General features: G+C 36.5%; 2 protein-coding genes across 3 annotated transcripts; both read left to right on the top strand.

Annotated features, from left to right (window-relative positions):
* The first annotated feature begins 1,119 nt into the window (after positions 1–1,119).
* On the top strand, positions 1,120–4,699 carry LOC112184938 (glutamate receptor 1.2). Of its 2 annotated transcripts, none has more exons than XM_024323164.2 (4): positions 1,120–2,357; positions 2,736–3,039; positions 3,277–3,647; positions 4,262–4,699. In XM_024323164.2, the coding sequence occupies exons 2-4, from the start codon at positions 2,829–2,831 to the stop codon at positions 4,655–4,657; spliced, it is 978 nt and encodes a 325-aa protein (XP_024178932.2). In that variant the 5' UTR covers positions 1,120–2,357; positions 2,736–2,828; the 3' UTR covers positions 4,658–4,699. The 2 variants fall into 2 exon arrangements, with proteins under 2 accessions (XP_024178932.2, XP_040368801.1); XM_040512867.1 differs by having other exon boundaries at positions 2,686–3,039.
* A 3,135-nt stretch (positions 4,700–7,834) lies between these two features.
* On the top strand, positions 7,835–10,467 carry LOC112180954 (laccase-12). Its single transcript, XM_024319545.2, has 5 exons — positions 7,835–8,007; positions 8,150–8,301; positions 8,453–8,826; positions 9,026–9,997; positions 10,115–10,467. The coding sequence occupies exons 1-5, from the start codon at positions 7,906–7,908 to the stop codon at positions 10,243–10,245; spliced, it is 1,731 nt and encodes a 576-aa protein (XP_024175313.1). The 5' UTR covers positions 7,835–7,905; the 3' UTR covers positions 10,246–10,467.
* The last annotated feature ends 5,262 nt before the right edge of the window (positions 10,468–15,729 follow it).

Here is a 15,729-nt window from a genome sequence, read left to right as displayed (position 1 = left end):
AATTGAGGTAGCTAGATCCAAGCATGGCATCTTCTTATTTCAAAGAAAGTATGCTTTAGATTTACTAACTGAAACTGGAATGCTTGCTTGCAAACCAGCAGATACTCCTATTGAACAAAATCACAAATTAGGAGAGTATCTTGATCAGATCCCTACTAATAAAGAATGATATCAAAGGTTGGTAGGAAAATTGATCTACTTATCACACACATGACCTGACATTGCATATGCAATGAGTGTGGTAAGTCATGAGTTCATGCACTCACCGAATGAGGATCATATGGATGCTGTTGTTCGAATTCTCAAATACTTGAAGTCAGCCCCGGGTAAAGGGTTGATGTTCTCTAAGCATGGCCAACTTGAAATTGAAGGCTATATTGATGCAGATTGGGCTAGTTCTAAATCAGATAAAAGATCCACTTCTGGATATTTCACTTTTGTTGGTGGAAATTTAGTCACCTGGCGTAGCAAGAAACAAAAAGTTGTTGCTAGATCAAGTGCCGAAGCTGAATTCAGAGGCATGTCCCATGGTGTTTGTGAAATGCTTTGGTTGAGAAATTTGTTGAGAGATTTGGGTTTCAAACCTAAGAAGTCCATGAGTTTACACTGTGATAACAAATTAGCTATTTGTATCTCTCACAATCCTGTTCAACATGATCGGACTAAACATGTTGAAGTAGATAGACATTTTATCAAGGAGAAACTAGAGGGAGGAATTATTGACTTCCCAATTGTGAAAAGTGAGGATCAATTGGCAGATATCTTGACAAAGGCTGTGTCAAGTAAAAGCTTCCATTCATGCCTTAACAAGTTGGGATTCGAGATATTTATGCACCAACTTGAGGGGGAGTGTCAGCATTCATGAAGTTATCCCAACTGCATAGCAGACCAACTACATTGGCTTTATTCTTTATTGACTTCTCTGCCTTTAGTTATTGTACTCTATTGACTTCTCTGTCATTTGCTGTTGTAATAGTTAGAATAGTTACTATAACTCCTATCCTCCCAACTGTAATTGTAGGCCTGAACATACTATAAATCCTCCTAACTGGAGATGAATATACATAACTGATATTACCATTTGTCACAAAGTGGAATCAATAATTGGTGTACAAACAAGAGCGGAAGCAGACCTTTTGGCAGAATTAGGAGAAGCAGCTAAGCTCCCTGTAATGTCTCTTTGTTGAGATCATGCGCAGTGATCAAGCTGCCGAAGTTAGGGGAATCAGTACGCTTATTGAAGTATTCAAATGGAGGGATGTTATAATTTTATATGATAACAAAGAATATATATGAGAAAGACTTCATTCCATCATTAGTCAACTCTTTCCAAGAGATCACACATCGGAGTGTTTCATACAAGAGTTCCAATATTGCTTCCTCCTCATCAAATGAAGAAATCATTGAAGAGCTCCAAAAGCTGACGAGATTGAAGATTAAGGTATTTGTGGTGCATGTGTCACATTTGCTTGCACCACGCCTTTTCTTAATTGCAAATAAGTTAGGGATGAGGAGTGAAGGGTATGCTTGGATTGTGACTTCGAGTAGCATGAATTTATTGCAAGCCATGAATTTATCTGTTATCGAGTCAATGCAAGGAGTGCTGGGTTTCAAGTCGTCTATTCCAGCATCAATAAACCTTCACAGTCTTACAACAAGATTGAGGAGGAAGTTTTACATGGAGGATCCAAATATGGAAGCGATTCGGGAGTTGAGTGCAGATGGGATCTGGGCATATGATGCAACTTGGGCTCTAGGAAAAGCAGTTGAAAAAGCAAGGCTTAAAAATTCTACAACTAGATCCTCCAAAGATGGAGTTGTGCTTCTTAATGAGATGTTACAGACTAGATTTAAAGGTTTAAGTGGTGAAATTCAATAAGTGAATGGGAAACTGATTCCATCAGAACCATTTGAGATAGTTAATGTTATTGGAAAAGGTGAGATCAAAAGGATTGGATTTTGGCCTTGCAAAGAAGAAGTAAAATCCGGAAAAGGGTCACCCTATCAGCAGCTTATTCATAGTAGGAGAAATTTAGCTTCTACAATTGATCTTGAAAGAGTCATCTGGCCTGGAGGATCCAAAAGGGAATTGAGTAGTAGTGAAACAATTAAACTAAGAATTGGTGTTCCAGCTAAGAATTGGTGTTCCAGTGAGATTCGGGTTCAAGGAACTTGTTCGTGTCGAGCATGATCTTGAAATCAACACAACTCATGTCACTGGCTTTTCTATAGATGTATTTAAAGCTGCAATTGGAGCTTTGCCGTATGAAGTGCAATACGAGTTTATTCCATTTGAGGATGCCAATGGAAATTCTGCAGGGACTTATAATGATCTTGTTTACCAGGTTTATCTCAAGGTACACATGCTTTAACTTACTATTACTAGCTCATTTGTTAACGTGTTAATATGCATGTATTGCATACCCATGCAATCTAAATATATCAAGCGGTACAATCCATTGACAAAACTTAACAGGAGGAGACATTATTTTTTTGGCCAATACAAATGATCTCTTTAATTGCTTGCTAATTTATTTTGCTATATTTAGTATATCTGTAGTATATTACATATGCTGACACTGAGATTTAGATGCTTTCTTCCAATCAAGGATTTTTGATCATCTCTATCCATTACTGCATGTCTTCTTTCAGTTACTTCGTTGTATAGAAATTTCTAATTTATAGATCTTTCCTGCCACATGCATATTGGGCGTACCTGTGGATCGATACCCTAGAAATTCGATGCTGTTGTTGGAGATGTTACTATCACAGAGAACAGATCTCAGTATGTTGATTTTACAATCCCATATACTGACTTAGGTGTGGGAATGTTGGTACCAAATGCCAAGGAAAACATGTGGTTTTTCTTTAAACCACTTTCAAAATATCTTTGGATAACAACTGCTGCTTTCTTTATCCTTACTGGATTTGTTGTCTGGATAATTGAGCATCCTACTAATGAAAACTTCCGAGGCACAGCAGCAGAACAAATTGGAACAGTATTCTGGTTCTCCTTCTTTTCTCTTGGGTTCACTTATAGTAAGTGCTGTATCTGAGTTATTCCAATTATATACAAGTCTTCCTGTCAAGTGCCAAGTGATTGCTGTATGTTCTTATATTAAAATCTTGTTTGCAAGTTGATTAAGTTGATTCTTAGTTGCTCTCGTGGTGCTCAGTAATCTTCAATAATTACGTTATGCTTGTTTTCTGACATTAATTTGTTCTATAGATGCTAGCAAAGAACATGACACATAAACTTTCTTGTTCATTCTGCAGCGGAGAAGTTGTCAAATAATTTGGCAAAGTTTGTTGTGATCATATGGGTGTTTTTAGTGCTTATATTGACGTCGACTTACACTGCAACTCTAGCATCAATGATGACAGTCAAACAGATACAGTTAAACTCAAGGGGAAACTATATAGGTTACCAATCGGGTTCCTTAGGAGTTATAGTGAACTTGAATTTCAAAGGGATTAAGCCATATCGTTCAAGTGAGGAGTATTTTGTTGCTTTATCAAAAGGAAGCAAGCATAATGGTGTTTCTGGGGTTATTGACGAGGTTCTATACATCAACATCTTCCTCCCAAACTATTCTGCTGACTACTCGATGATTAAAACCAAGTCTATCACCAATGGTTTTGCCTTTGTGAGTAACCTCTCCTCTACTAGTCACTTTAACACATTAATTCATTTGTTGATGCATCTGCTAATATGAAGGGAGCTTTTGTAAGACTAATCACGATTCAGGAATCTGAAAATGTAAAGCCTTGTGTTGCAACATATTACGTCCTAGACAACCTGTCCATCTATTACCATTTGGTTTTCTGTTGGACCTAATTTCTTATGGTATTAGAGCAGGCCTCCACAGGTCACTGGAAAACATGTTTTGTGTCATTTACTCATGTATCCGGCTCATTTGGACGCCACATAAAGGCATGTTGAGGGTAATCCCAGATTGGGAATGCAATATGTTCCAACATATAATGTTCTAGTACGTTAGATATGCTACAAATTATTCAGCTTCTAAAATATGGGAGACACTGTTATGGCTCCAGCCTTCTTTGTCTCCAAATCACCGACCATCCATGTCTTTAGTTTGCTACTAATCTACTGTGCACAAATTGAGCTAAATCCAAAACAGTTTTAGCATATTTGATTATAATCATGCTTGTTTGGTTGAGCATCTGAAGCACTCACAGTCTGAATCTATAGAGCTTGTTTGTCAGCTTATTAATTTGTAGTCAATTTTTGGCATTCCAGGTTTTCCCTAAAGGTTCGAAATTGGTTCAAGATGTGTCAAGGCAAATTGAACGTCTGAGACAGGAAGAAAAGCTTATAGAGATGGAGAAGACCTGGTTTCTTAGAAAAACAACTCTCATGTCTGATGAGGATATTAATAACAAAGATCCCAATACGATTGACCTCTACGACATCCGCGGTCTATTCGTTATTAGTGGCGCTTCTTTAGCGATTGCTCTTTTCTTATTCATAGTTGTATCCCATAGATTTAGAAATCTGATTAGAGGACTAGTGCAGTTGATTGGAAGACAACTACAGCGTTTAAGGATGTTTGTCTCCAACAAAGTATGCAGTAGAACTGAACAAAACTGCTGCATGTCACTTCCTATGCAATTGTACATATACACTGTCCGATAATCACTAAAACAAATATAGTTCGATACTTCGATGCATTTGATAGATTCTGTTGTTCAGAAAATCGTTTGCATGTGCTTAATATTGTGATTTTAAAACTCTGTTTTGGGTAGTAATTAACAAAGTCCTCACTTAATTTATATATAGGCTTATATTGTAAAGGCAGTGACATGCAGTACGTTTTGTTCATGAGTATATATAATGCTCCCTTCATGCTCGTTTTTATTTAGAAGACTTTCGTTCTTTTCGTCTTTTCGATCTTTCTGTACATATCATGAGTCATGGTTCACTAGTAATTAATACTCAAGTAAATTACTTATTCAAGCCAGAAATGAAAATAAACTGCAGAACAAAAATAGTAGCAGACAACTTACTAACCCATGACTAGTGGCAATGCACCGATCGATGCAAAATTATGTCATAGAAACTATTGTTCTACACTAGCATTTATATGTAAGTTCTCCAGACAGGTCTGAATGTCTGATACATGCATCTTCAATGGGTGTTTATGTAAATGATAGTAGCCAGTTAATTATCAGCATGTGTTCATGAACATGAATGTTAGAGGTTCAGTAAATGACATATCGATCACGATGCAAGCTTAAACTGTGCAAGTTTTTGTTACTTGCTAGTAGCAGGAACTTCCTATAAGTACAAAAGTTTGTACGTTTTATGTGTTGGCATTCTCATACAAAAGTAAGTGAAAGCACCTTATCCCATTTCATCCTTAGAAGCTGGAAAAAGGACCTCAAATACTGATCTCGGAGAAGCTTCAAGTAATCTCATATCATGGTTCTGCATATGCACTGGGATTGCAACACAGGTTGCAATCCCCGAGTCAATCCTACTTTTTAGGGAATTCGATTTTGGAAAGTATCTTTCGTTTTTTAAATATTATTTTAAGAAAGATATTTTCCAATTGTTAAAATCGTATTATTGAAGTCCTAATTGATTTAGGATCTGTTTATTTTAATGAAAATCTTTTATTAAAAGACTATTCCTATTAGGAGTCCAATTAGGGGTAAAGTCTTGATTGTTGAGGATTTGTTTTCTCCTCCATATATTCAGAAAAGTAGTGTTCATTCTGTTATGACATTGACGCAAGATTTATGTGCATCTTGCTTGCTTAGAAAGAGTCTTTTAGGTATCATTGAAACTCTTGTTCCGTGTCAAATAGTTTCATCATTCTTTCATTCGTTTGCATGGTTCTATTTCAAGATTAGTAGAGGAGTTTTTGATGCAAGAGAAGTGATTAAAGAAGATCGTTCAAGTGGAGAAGGAAGAGAAGATTCAAGACAAACACTTCACCTAGTTAGTCTAGTGACTATAGCCGAGTGTAGAGCTATTAATTGTGTTTGTAAAGAAACTTGTTCTTCACTACTAATGGATTGATTTCATCTTTAGGTTCTCAAGAGTAAGAGCCCGTAGTATTTTTAATCTCAAATTGAGGTTTTCACTGCGTAAATAATTTTTTGTTTTCTGTGTGAATTTCTGTCATCTGCCTAGTAGGGATTGCAACATACTTATCAATCCCCGATACCCAGAAACACGTTCATCTAAGTATCTTCACTTCCACCAAAAGTGCTAAAGATAATTTCGAAATACGTAAAAGCCCCTACAGTCTCACTGTTGACTGTTGAAAGAACAACAATAAACACTAAAACCGCCTTATATATACATTTACAATCCAAAGTGTCATAAAATCCATATACTTAATTTGTTTCTCTATATATTACGATCTATAGTGATTCGGCAGGAATTTTTGGGTATGGTGCAAGCCTTTAGTCTCATGGTCATTGGTAAACATAAAGCTTTTTCTGATAACCCGATCTAAATAACCAGTCTGGTTTGAAAAATTACTATTTCAATGTGGGAGTCATACATTCCCAACACGTGCTTCTTACTTCACTATTTAGTTACTAACTTACTTTCACTTTTGATCTCATATTCTCCTAAATGGCTAAATCTATAACTTAGGAATGTCGTTGTTCCCATATATGGTATTTGATTGGCCACCTAATTCATATATAAAATAGAATTTAATTACTACAGCTCGTGTTTTAACTAACGGAATTGATGTTAGATATGCTGCGGTTGGTCGAGCAAATCAATAGCTTTCATTTCAGATTGAGATGATTTAACCTACTCATCATCTTAATTTCCTTTCAAAAGGGCAACTAATTTATTTGGTCAAGGTTGGTCCATATTTAACATAGAAAAATACCTTGTACCCAACCATCTAACACTACTTCTCTAACAGACTAGTTTGTCATTTTGATCGTGACCATCACATGTTGTGGACTAAATATCAAGTCATATAAATAATAGCCTTACCGACTTAGTATTTATTGCTTAAATCAAGTTATTAAATTGATGATTGTTTCGGTTCAGTTATCTTGGAAGAATCGAATGACATGAAAATATATTCTAGTTCTAACTCTATTTCTTACTTTTCTTTACCACTTGAGTTAAGTACGAGGCTTAACCATTGCTTGAGTATATGACAAATCAATGCCTTTTTATTCTCTTTTTAAGGCGACAATTTTATTTAGAGAAATAAAAGTGCCTCTAAATAGAATTCCACTCAAGCAAGACCAAGCATATATTATTGCAACTTGCAAGCTCTAGAGATGAATATTGACACATTAATTTATGTATTTACATGAAAAGAGTTTCAATATATACATGACTTCTTTTGCTTTTATAACACAAGAAATAAGCTGATTAAAAAGTAAGGAAATAATCTTAAACCTTAAAAAATTCGATTACATGGTGGAGATAATTAATCAAAATTTTTTCACTGATCTCTCCGCTCAAACATTATCAACCTTTCGTGTGCAAATGAGGTACAAATAAAGTTTTGAGGAAATGAACTTATACAAATATGAATAATGGGTTTGACCAATGTTTTATTTGTGTGTGTATAAATAATGGTCAAATTCGAGGAGATCCTAAAAGAAACTCATTAATTCAATCAGAAAGAAGACTTATAAAGCAAGCCTTCATTATCATAGAAATAACTAATATTCTTAATTGGTTATAAATATAGGCGAGTGGGTACAACCGTGCAACAACTCCTGTAGGGTTGAACTAAGTTCATCAATCAAAACGTAATCTGCATGCCAACCTCAAACAACAAACCTATTATTTCCTATATATAAAGCATCCCCTATCTATCACTTTATCACTCACTAATCCAATTACATCTCAATATTCAAACTAAAGCTAGCTTAAGCAAGCATAGAGATACAATGGAGCTCAGTAGCATTTTCCTACTCGGCCTTTGCCTCCTCTTTGCTTCATCAGCAATGTCGACCTTGGCCAATCCCAAAGCTCACCACCATGAATTTGTTGTAAGTTTTATATATATATATATATATATATATATATATATAGAGAGAGAGAGAGAGAGAGAGATCATTTAGTTAACTCTATTCTTTTTATTATTAATTAGTTACTGAACATCTAATTAACTATGGAATGGAACTGATATAGATCCAAGCAACACCAGTGAAGAGACTATGCAAAATCCACAACAGCATCACTGTGAATGGACAGTACCCTGGACCAACCCTGGTAGTAAACAATGGCGACACTCTGGTTGTCAAAGTTACCAACAAAGCTCGATACAACGTCACAATTCACTGGTAATTATCACCATATGGTTGAGGCCGAACTACAGTTTGGTTAAACCGCATGCATGCATAAATAATGCTGCTCTTGGATCTCTCTTCTTCATTTTCTCGTAAGAACTCAACATGACATATTGACTTATTGAAATATATACATACATTTTAGGCATGGTATTCGGCAAATGAGAACTGGATGGGCGGATGGGCCCGAATTTGTAACTCAATGCCCGATTAGGCCAGGAGGGAGTTACACCTACCGGTTCACAGTCCAGGGCCAAGAAGGTACTCTGTGGTGGCACGCTCATAGCTCATGGCTTAGAGCCACCGTGTATGGAGCACTTATTATTCATCCAAAACAAGGAGACTCGTATCCATTCCCTAAACCAAATCGTCAAGCAACACTTCTTCTCGGTGAGTGGTGGGACGCTAACCCTATTGACGTGGTGAGGACAGCAACTCGCACAGGAGCAGCTCCGAATGTTTCTGATGCATACACTATCAACGGTCAACCTGGTGATCTTTACAATTGCTCCAGCAAAGGTTTGGTTCTTAATCCCCATTCAATATATCTCTAAAATAAATCTTATTAGCTAGAGTTACCTAATTAAGTAATCAAAGTCGAACAAATGAAATACAACTTATAACACATCTACGGAATAAATTTTTGTACACAGATTTTGCGAATGTAATAAGTAATAACTAATATTCATCCATGGTGTGATTATTTCTACGTATGCAGGGACTGTCGTAGTTCCCATAGACTCCGGTGAGACCAACCTACTGAGAGTGATAAACGCCGCCCTCAACCAACCTCTTTTCTTCTCCGTTGCCAACCACAAGCTGACTGTGGTCGGTGCTGATGCCTCCTACACCAAGCGTTTCACCACCAAAGTTCTCATGCTAGGACCCGGCCAGACCACCGATGTTTTAATCACCGGGGACCAGCCACCATCTCGATACTACTTGGCGGCAAGTGCCTATTTCAGTGCACAAAACGCTCCATTTGACAACACCACCACCACAGCCATTCTTGAATACAAGTCCGTCCGTTGCAACACTACTAATTGCAATAAGGGTAGAACAGTAATTAAACCCGTAATGCCAAAGCTGCCAGTTTTCAATGACACAAACACTGCATCTGCCTTCACTACGAGCTTCAGAAGCCCTAGAAAAGTCGAAGTCCCAACTGAAATCGACGAGAACCTCTTCTTCACAATTGGTCTCGGACTCAACAAATGCCCTAAGCACTTTCGATCTAGAAGGTGCCAAGGCCCCAATGGCACACGCTTCACTGCTAGCATGAACAATGTCTCATTTGTGCTTCCAAACAACATGTCAGTTCTCCAAGCTTACCAGCAAAACATTCCGGGAGTTTACACTAGTGATTTTCCAGCCAACCCGCCGCAGAAATTTGATTACACTGGGAATGTGAGCCGCTCGCTTTGGCAACCCAGTTCTGGAACAAAGGGATACAAGTTGAAGTATGGGTCTAGAGTGCAGGTGGTATTACAAGACACAAGTATTGTCACACCAGAGAACCATCCAATTCATCTTCATGGATACGATTTCTACATCCTTGCAGAGGGTTTTGGAAACTTCAATACCAAGACTGATACTAAAAAGTTTAATCTTGTTGATCCACCTCTGAGGAATACTGTGTCGGTGCCCGCAAATGGTTGGGCAGTCATCAGATTTGTAGCTGACAATCCAGGTAACAATCACTAATAAGCTAGCTAGGGTTAGTTTGATATATGAATTCACTGACTAAATACTGACACATGTGCACTTGACATTAATTTGTACTTGACATATATTAATGTACGTATAGGTGCTTGGGTGATGCATTGTCACTTGGATGTACATATCAACTGGGGTTTGGCCATGGTTTTCTTGGTGGACAATGGAGTTGGGGAGCTGCAGACAATAGAGCCTCCGCCTGCAGATTTGCCTCTGTGTTAATAAGATCATCGATCACCAATTAAAGGGATTCAGGATTTCATTGTTTTTGTTTTCCCTGAATTCAGGGTGTAGTTCGTGCTTTTTGTTCAAGGTTCTTTTTGATAGTCGTAGCTGTTTTAAGAAGATGGTTATGGGGTTGCAGAACACCGTACTTTATAGTTTTAGTGACGCATGTTTTCCTTAAAGGCAGTGATAATGAAGATCAGAGTTCAATTATTATGACTTCAAAATTAGTAAATGATATATAGATGCCCCAGCTCGTACAATAATGCTCTAAACCATTTGCCTGGTCCATTTTGCCTTAGTTTCTGGGTGGGATACAATGAGAAGTTGTGTCTCTTTGCGATGAGGCAACATCTCATCTGCAACAGCTAGCATTCTAGTTTGCTTTAAACAATGCGTTTGAGAAAGGTTTTCTTGGTTACAGTCATTATTCTAACACATTACAATTTACAAATGCATGTAGAAAGAAAGAAAAAAATGGAAAAGAAGAATCATTTTGATCCCACTGTCGTGGCTAAAAGTGTGTTGAACGTGTTGGAAGCTTGATCGATGTCAAGCTCGATCAAAGCTTTATGTTGCTGCATTATGATAAACAGGTGGGCCTCTAAAGAGCTGGCACGTCATACAAATGGAAATGACATTACAGCTAATGCAACTGTTTAACAATACCTATTGCCCTTTAGGGATCTTTATTAGATTAAGTAACTGATTAAGTTCATTCTTCTTCCTGTTTTGTTTTTGTTTTAACGAAACCATATATATTGTATTTGGTTGGTCACGGATTGGTATAGATATGCAATACTAGTAAGTAAAGACACTCGGATCTCTTAGTTACTGCTTTCTTCTTATAGTGTTGCTGCTGTCCAGTACTTTTTTTTTTTTTTTTCAATTACTTTGTAAATTATTTAACCATTAATTTATATTGTCTCTGTTGCTTCTTTTTTTTTTTGGTAGGGAAATACCACAGGGACCTCAGGTGCAAATCATGAAGACAAATGATGAATACAAGAAATACTACTTTCTTGTTATTTGCTAATATTAAATAAGTACTGTATGCTTATGTTCTATTATTAGTTCCCTACTAGTTTTCGCTTATTGTTATGACTTTTCCTATTTTGTAAGACTTGATGATGAATATCTTGTTTCAAATAAAATGTAGCTTAATCTTCTTTATTTTGTACTCTTTAAATATTTCTCTTTTTAATATATATTTTTATTCAAGAAGAATGCTTCCAAAAATTATTTTTGGTAGTTGGACGTAAAAATAAAAAAAATAATTAAATCTGACAATCAAGAGTGGTCAGAAACTCATTTCCAACCCATCGGAATTATTATTATTATTTTTGTTAAAATATTAATTATTTCTTGGATGGCAAAAATGATTACTTTTGACGAACGTTTTGGTCAAAAATGATAAAATATTTTAGTCAGAAATAATTATTCTGACGAAGTAAGTTGTCGGAAATATGTTGTTGGAAACATGATGTCGTCGTTTACATAATGTATTTTTGACGGTATTAAAATATTTTTGACTGAATATTTCGACATAAAAAATAATCTTTCTGACCACCAACGACGGCAAAATGTGGTCGAAAATGCTTGTTATTCCGACGACTGGTCGGAAGTAGAGCATTTCTGACGAGAATATTCCCGACCACCACCGACGGAACTTTTTGGTCGGAAATATGTATTTCCGACCAAAAAATGCATTTTCCGACTGAATTTAGTCATCAGAAAAAATGCTTCCTGTTGTAGTGATACCCCACCGGGCAACTTGTTACTACCTACGGTTTCAATACGAGGGAGGGGAAAAAGGCCAACCATTAGGTGTCACTACTGTAGTACCAAAATTTGATACCACAACTACTGATAGAATTATCATTGGAAGAAGATCTGAAAAACTCATTCCTCATCAGGCAACAATCAACATTTTACGAAACTTTGAAGCAGCTACAAACTGTCAATTTGTCATCATCACTTAATTATTGATGTTCGCAAACAGTTTGTGTACGTATCGGAAAAAAATAATAATAAAATAAAATTCATACTCCTAAATTGTAAACCACACTCATTATTTCCAGTAATTTTAGTTAAAAAAATTTACAAAGAAACAAAATTTAAGATATCAAAAAACAGTTTGTGTATAGAATACAAATATCAGATGCCGATGTATGCATGGATAACTAAAATGAACTGTTCATAGGTCAAATTACTTGTATATGCATGCATATTTGGTCCACGTACTTGTTTTAGCGGTGCATCTAATATTACTTGTATGCTTATGACCAACTTTCATTGCTTCTGATTCTTATGTGAGAGATAAGAAAAAGGTGGGAAATAGCTAAAATGATAGGACATTATTGAGACCTTGCAATAATGAAAACGGATTACCTGTGGATATTCATAATAGGAGCTACAAATGCAAACATATGGTATATACCAAATCATACACAACTTGGTTGACTTCAAACCTAGGAGCTTATGGGTGGTAAGTTTTCATATCAAATTATACACATCTCTAGAAATTTCCAAATTCATTTTGATTTCTTTGATCCATTTAATTAGCTACAAAGTGAATGTGCTTATCTTAATTAACATGGAGTGGTCTTTAAACTGAATATACAAGTCATTACTTGAATGGGATCCCAATTTATTTTTGGCCAAGTATTTTATCATATTGCTCCACTTGGGGTAACGAAGAGGATAAGTTTTCTAAGCAAGAACAAAAAAAGAATTTTGAAACTAAAAGTTTAGATCCATCAATACCTCATCATCTTAAGATTTGGCAAAAGATGACTGGCTTGAGGAAGAGTTGTAATCCAATTAATTAACGATGGTTTTGAAATAAATTAGTCAATGAAAGTGATGGCAGTTAGTCTCATACGATTTGCATGTTAATTAAACTGGTAGCAAAGTCATTGCTCATCCAATCTTTTCCAGTTGCCTTACCCTCTTCGGTTTTCTTTCGTCCTCAATTTCCTCAGTAATTTGGTTCTTCTCGCTTCACAACGTCCCTCATTATAAACGTGTAGTTCTAGAAAAGGCTTAGAAAAGTTGAAGTCAATCCGCATGGACTAAGAATCTAATCAAACGAAGTTGTAGCGCAGAAAGAGGAATAAGAAATGTCATAATAGTTACTTCTGACGGAAGGAAAGGTACTAGCTAGACGCAAAATAGTTGTACCCGTATAGGTCGTGCTTATTCGTTAATTAGCAATAAGAAAAAAGAAACTGAAAGGAAAGAAAAAAAAGGAGAGTAGAGTATTGTATTTTCTGAATGTTTAAGTCCCGCGTACATCCTTGAAATGTTATGTGGAGTCTATTTGTAATTAAATTACATTGGTTTAAGAAATCTTTTGTTCTACGTCCCCAAAAATTAAGAGAAATTAATATAATTTTTGTTCTACTTTTTTACTTTTTAAATTCACAAATTCATCATTCAATAGCATGCATGTACCTGAATCCACAAATTCTTCATTCAACAGCATGCATTTACCTGAATCCATTATTTCAACTAGTAATTCCAATAATTGATAAATAAATAAAAAAGTAGAATTTTCAACGATTGATATGACATTTATCTTTTTTATGATGAACAGTGCTATAGATAGCTAAACATATATAGGATCCCTAAGCGTATTCTCAGCTCCAAGATATTTACAGTAGAATTTTTAGGGGTGGGTTCGGTTCGGTACCGGACATTCAAGACCAATACCATCTACCGTACCAGACACTCTTGGCACACAAAATAGGCTACCATTACCGGCCACAAAAGTCGGTATACCAACTTCTCGGTATCGGTTGGTATCGGTTGGTATCGGTTGGTTGGGCCTCCAACCGAGTTTAAGATTGGGCCAGCTTTCAGCTATGGCCCAACTGAAATTGTAAAGGCTCAAACCTGTCAGAAATTTCCAAACAAAGGCCCAACCATAAGCAAATGAAAAATAAGCAAAAAACCTGTCATACATAACTTCAGTTCATCAATTCAGTTTATCTCATCAATCAATCATCACTTCATAGTTCATACAAATTATAATTCAATAATTCACAGTTCAATAATTCATCTCATCAATTCACAGTTCAATAATTAATCCCATCAATTCACAGTTCATCTCATCAATCATTCATCACTCAATGAAGAAGAATTTAGGTAGTTTCTGCAATTTCAATCAATGAACAAGAAAGCTGAAAGCTCAAGATGTAGGCTGCGAGGGCAGCAAGGCAGTAGTTTGTGACTGTGTATAGCTGGTATTGGTCATTGTTCCCGCCACTCCTTGATTAAAAGCATTCTCTGCAAAATAACAAAGAGGAGGTTAAAAACAATATCATGATTCATAAAATAAATAAGCAGAAAATATGAGTAGCTTACCCCTCTCAAGTTCCTCCAAAGTGTGGTACATTTCAAGGTCATCTTCAGTGGGATCTTTGTACAAATTTGGGGGGTCAGATTTTAACCAATCCGAAGTGCAAACAATGGCTTCCACCATTTTTGGTGTCAATGAAGCTCTAAAAGGATCCACCACTCTTGATCCCAAACTAAATGCATTCTCCGAGGCCACTGTTGAGCAAGGAACAGCAAAAACATCCTTTGCTAACTTTGATAGGACTGGATAGGTTAACTCATTGGCCTTCCACCACTTATGAATTTCAAAATTCTTTGCAAGGAGGCTAACATACCTATCCGATAAATACTGATCAACCTCATTTCGTATGCATTGTGACTGCTCCGCCATCCTCTCCCTTGCTATTTGCTTGCTGACTTCATCAAGGCTCTCCATGTCATCCCCGTCCAATCCAAAATCTTCTCCCATGCACCGTTCAGCTTGGTTGCTGGCCTCATTGCCTTTGTATTCATCATACATCTTCAGCAATATTGTCTTCAAGTTCCCTTGTATTGAATGAATTGTCTCATAGCTTGCATTGACCTTTTCCATTGCTACTTTAGCCCACTGCAGCTTGTATCTTGGGTCAAGAACATTAGCTATCATGATGATCTTGTTCACCACTTCGAAGCTTCCCCAATATTTGTTGAACTTGGTCTTCATTGAAGTGGCAACCCTCTTCAAAACAGGGTCTTCTGCAATGACAGCCTTGTCAATCTCAGTCTGCAATGTTACCATTTCAACCAATAGTATATTTGCAGTGATCTTTTTCCAAGTGCTAAGCTTCACAGTAGCTTCATAAAACTTCTTCAAAAACAAACAAAACGCTTCTGCATTCCTCCAGTCCGCATTAGATGGTGGTCCAACCCTGCTTTTACCATTTCTATCTGTTTCTTCGAAATAAGCTTTAAAATGGCAATCTTCATCAGCCATTCTGCCGAACACAGCTTCATACTTGAGTGCAGCTTCAAGCATAAGGTATGTGCTGTTCCATCTTGTGACTACATCTAATGGAACATTGGCATTTGCCCTGCATTGTTCCAAAACAGCAAACTCCCTGAACTTGTCAAGACGACTTGATGAACTCCTAACATACTTGG

The sequence above is a fragment of the Rosa chinensis genome, chromosome 1, assembly GCF_002994745.2.
Source record: "Rosa chinensis cultivar Old Blush chromosome 1, RchiOBHm-V2, whole genome shotgun sequence".
NCBI lineage: Eukaryota > Viridiplantae > Streptophyta > Magnoliopsida > Rosales > Rosaceae > Rosa > Rosa chinensis.
Note: the sequence above shows the minus strand (reverse complement) of the source record. Positions and strands in the feature narration are given on the sequence as shown.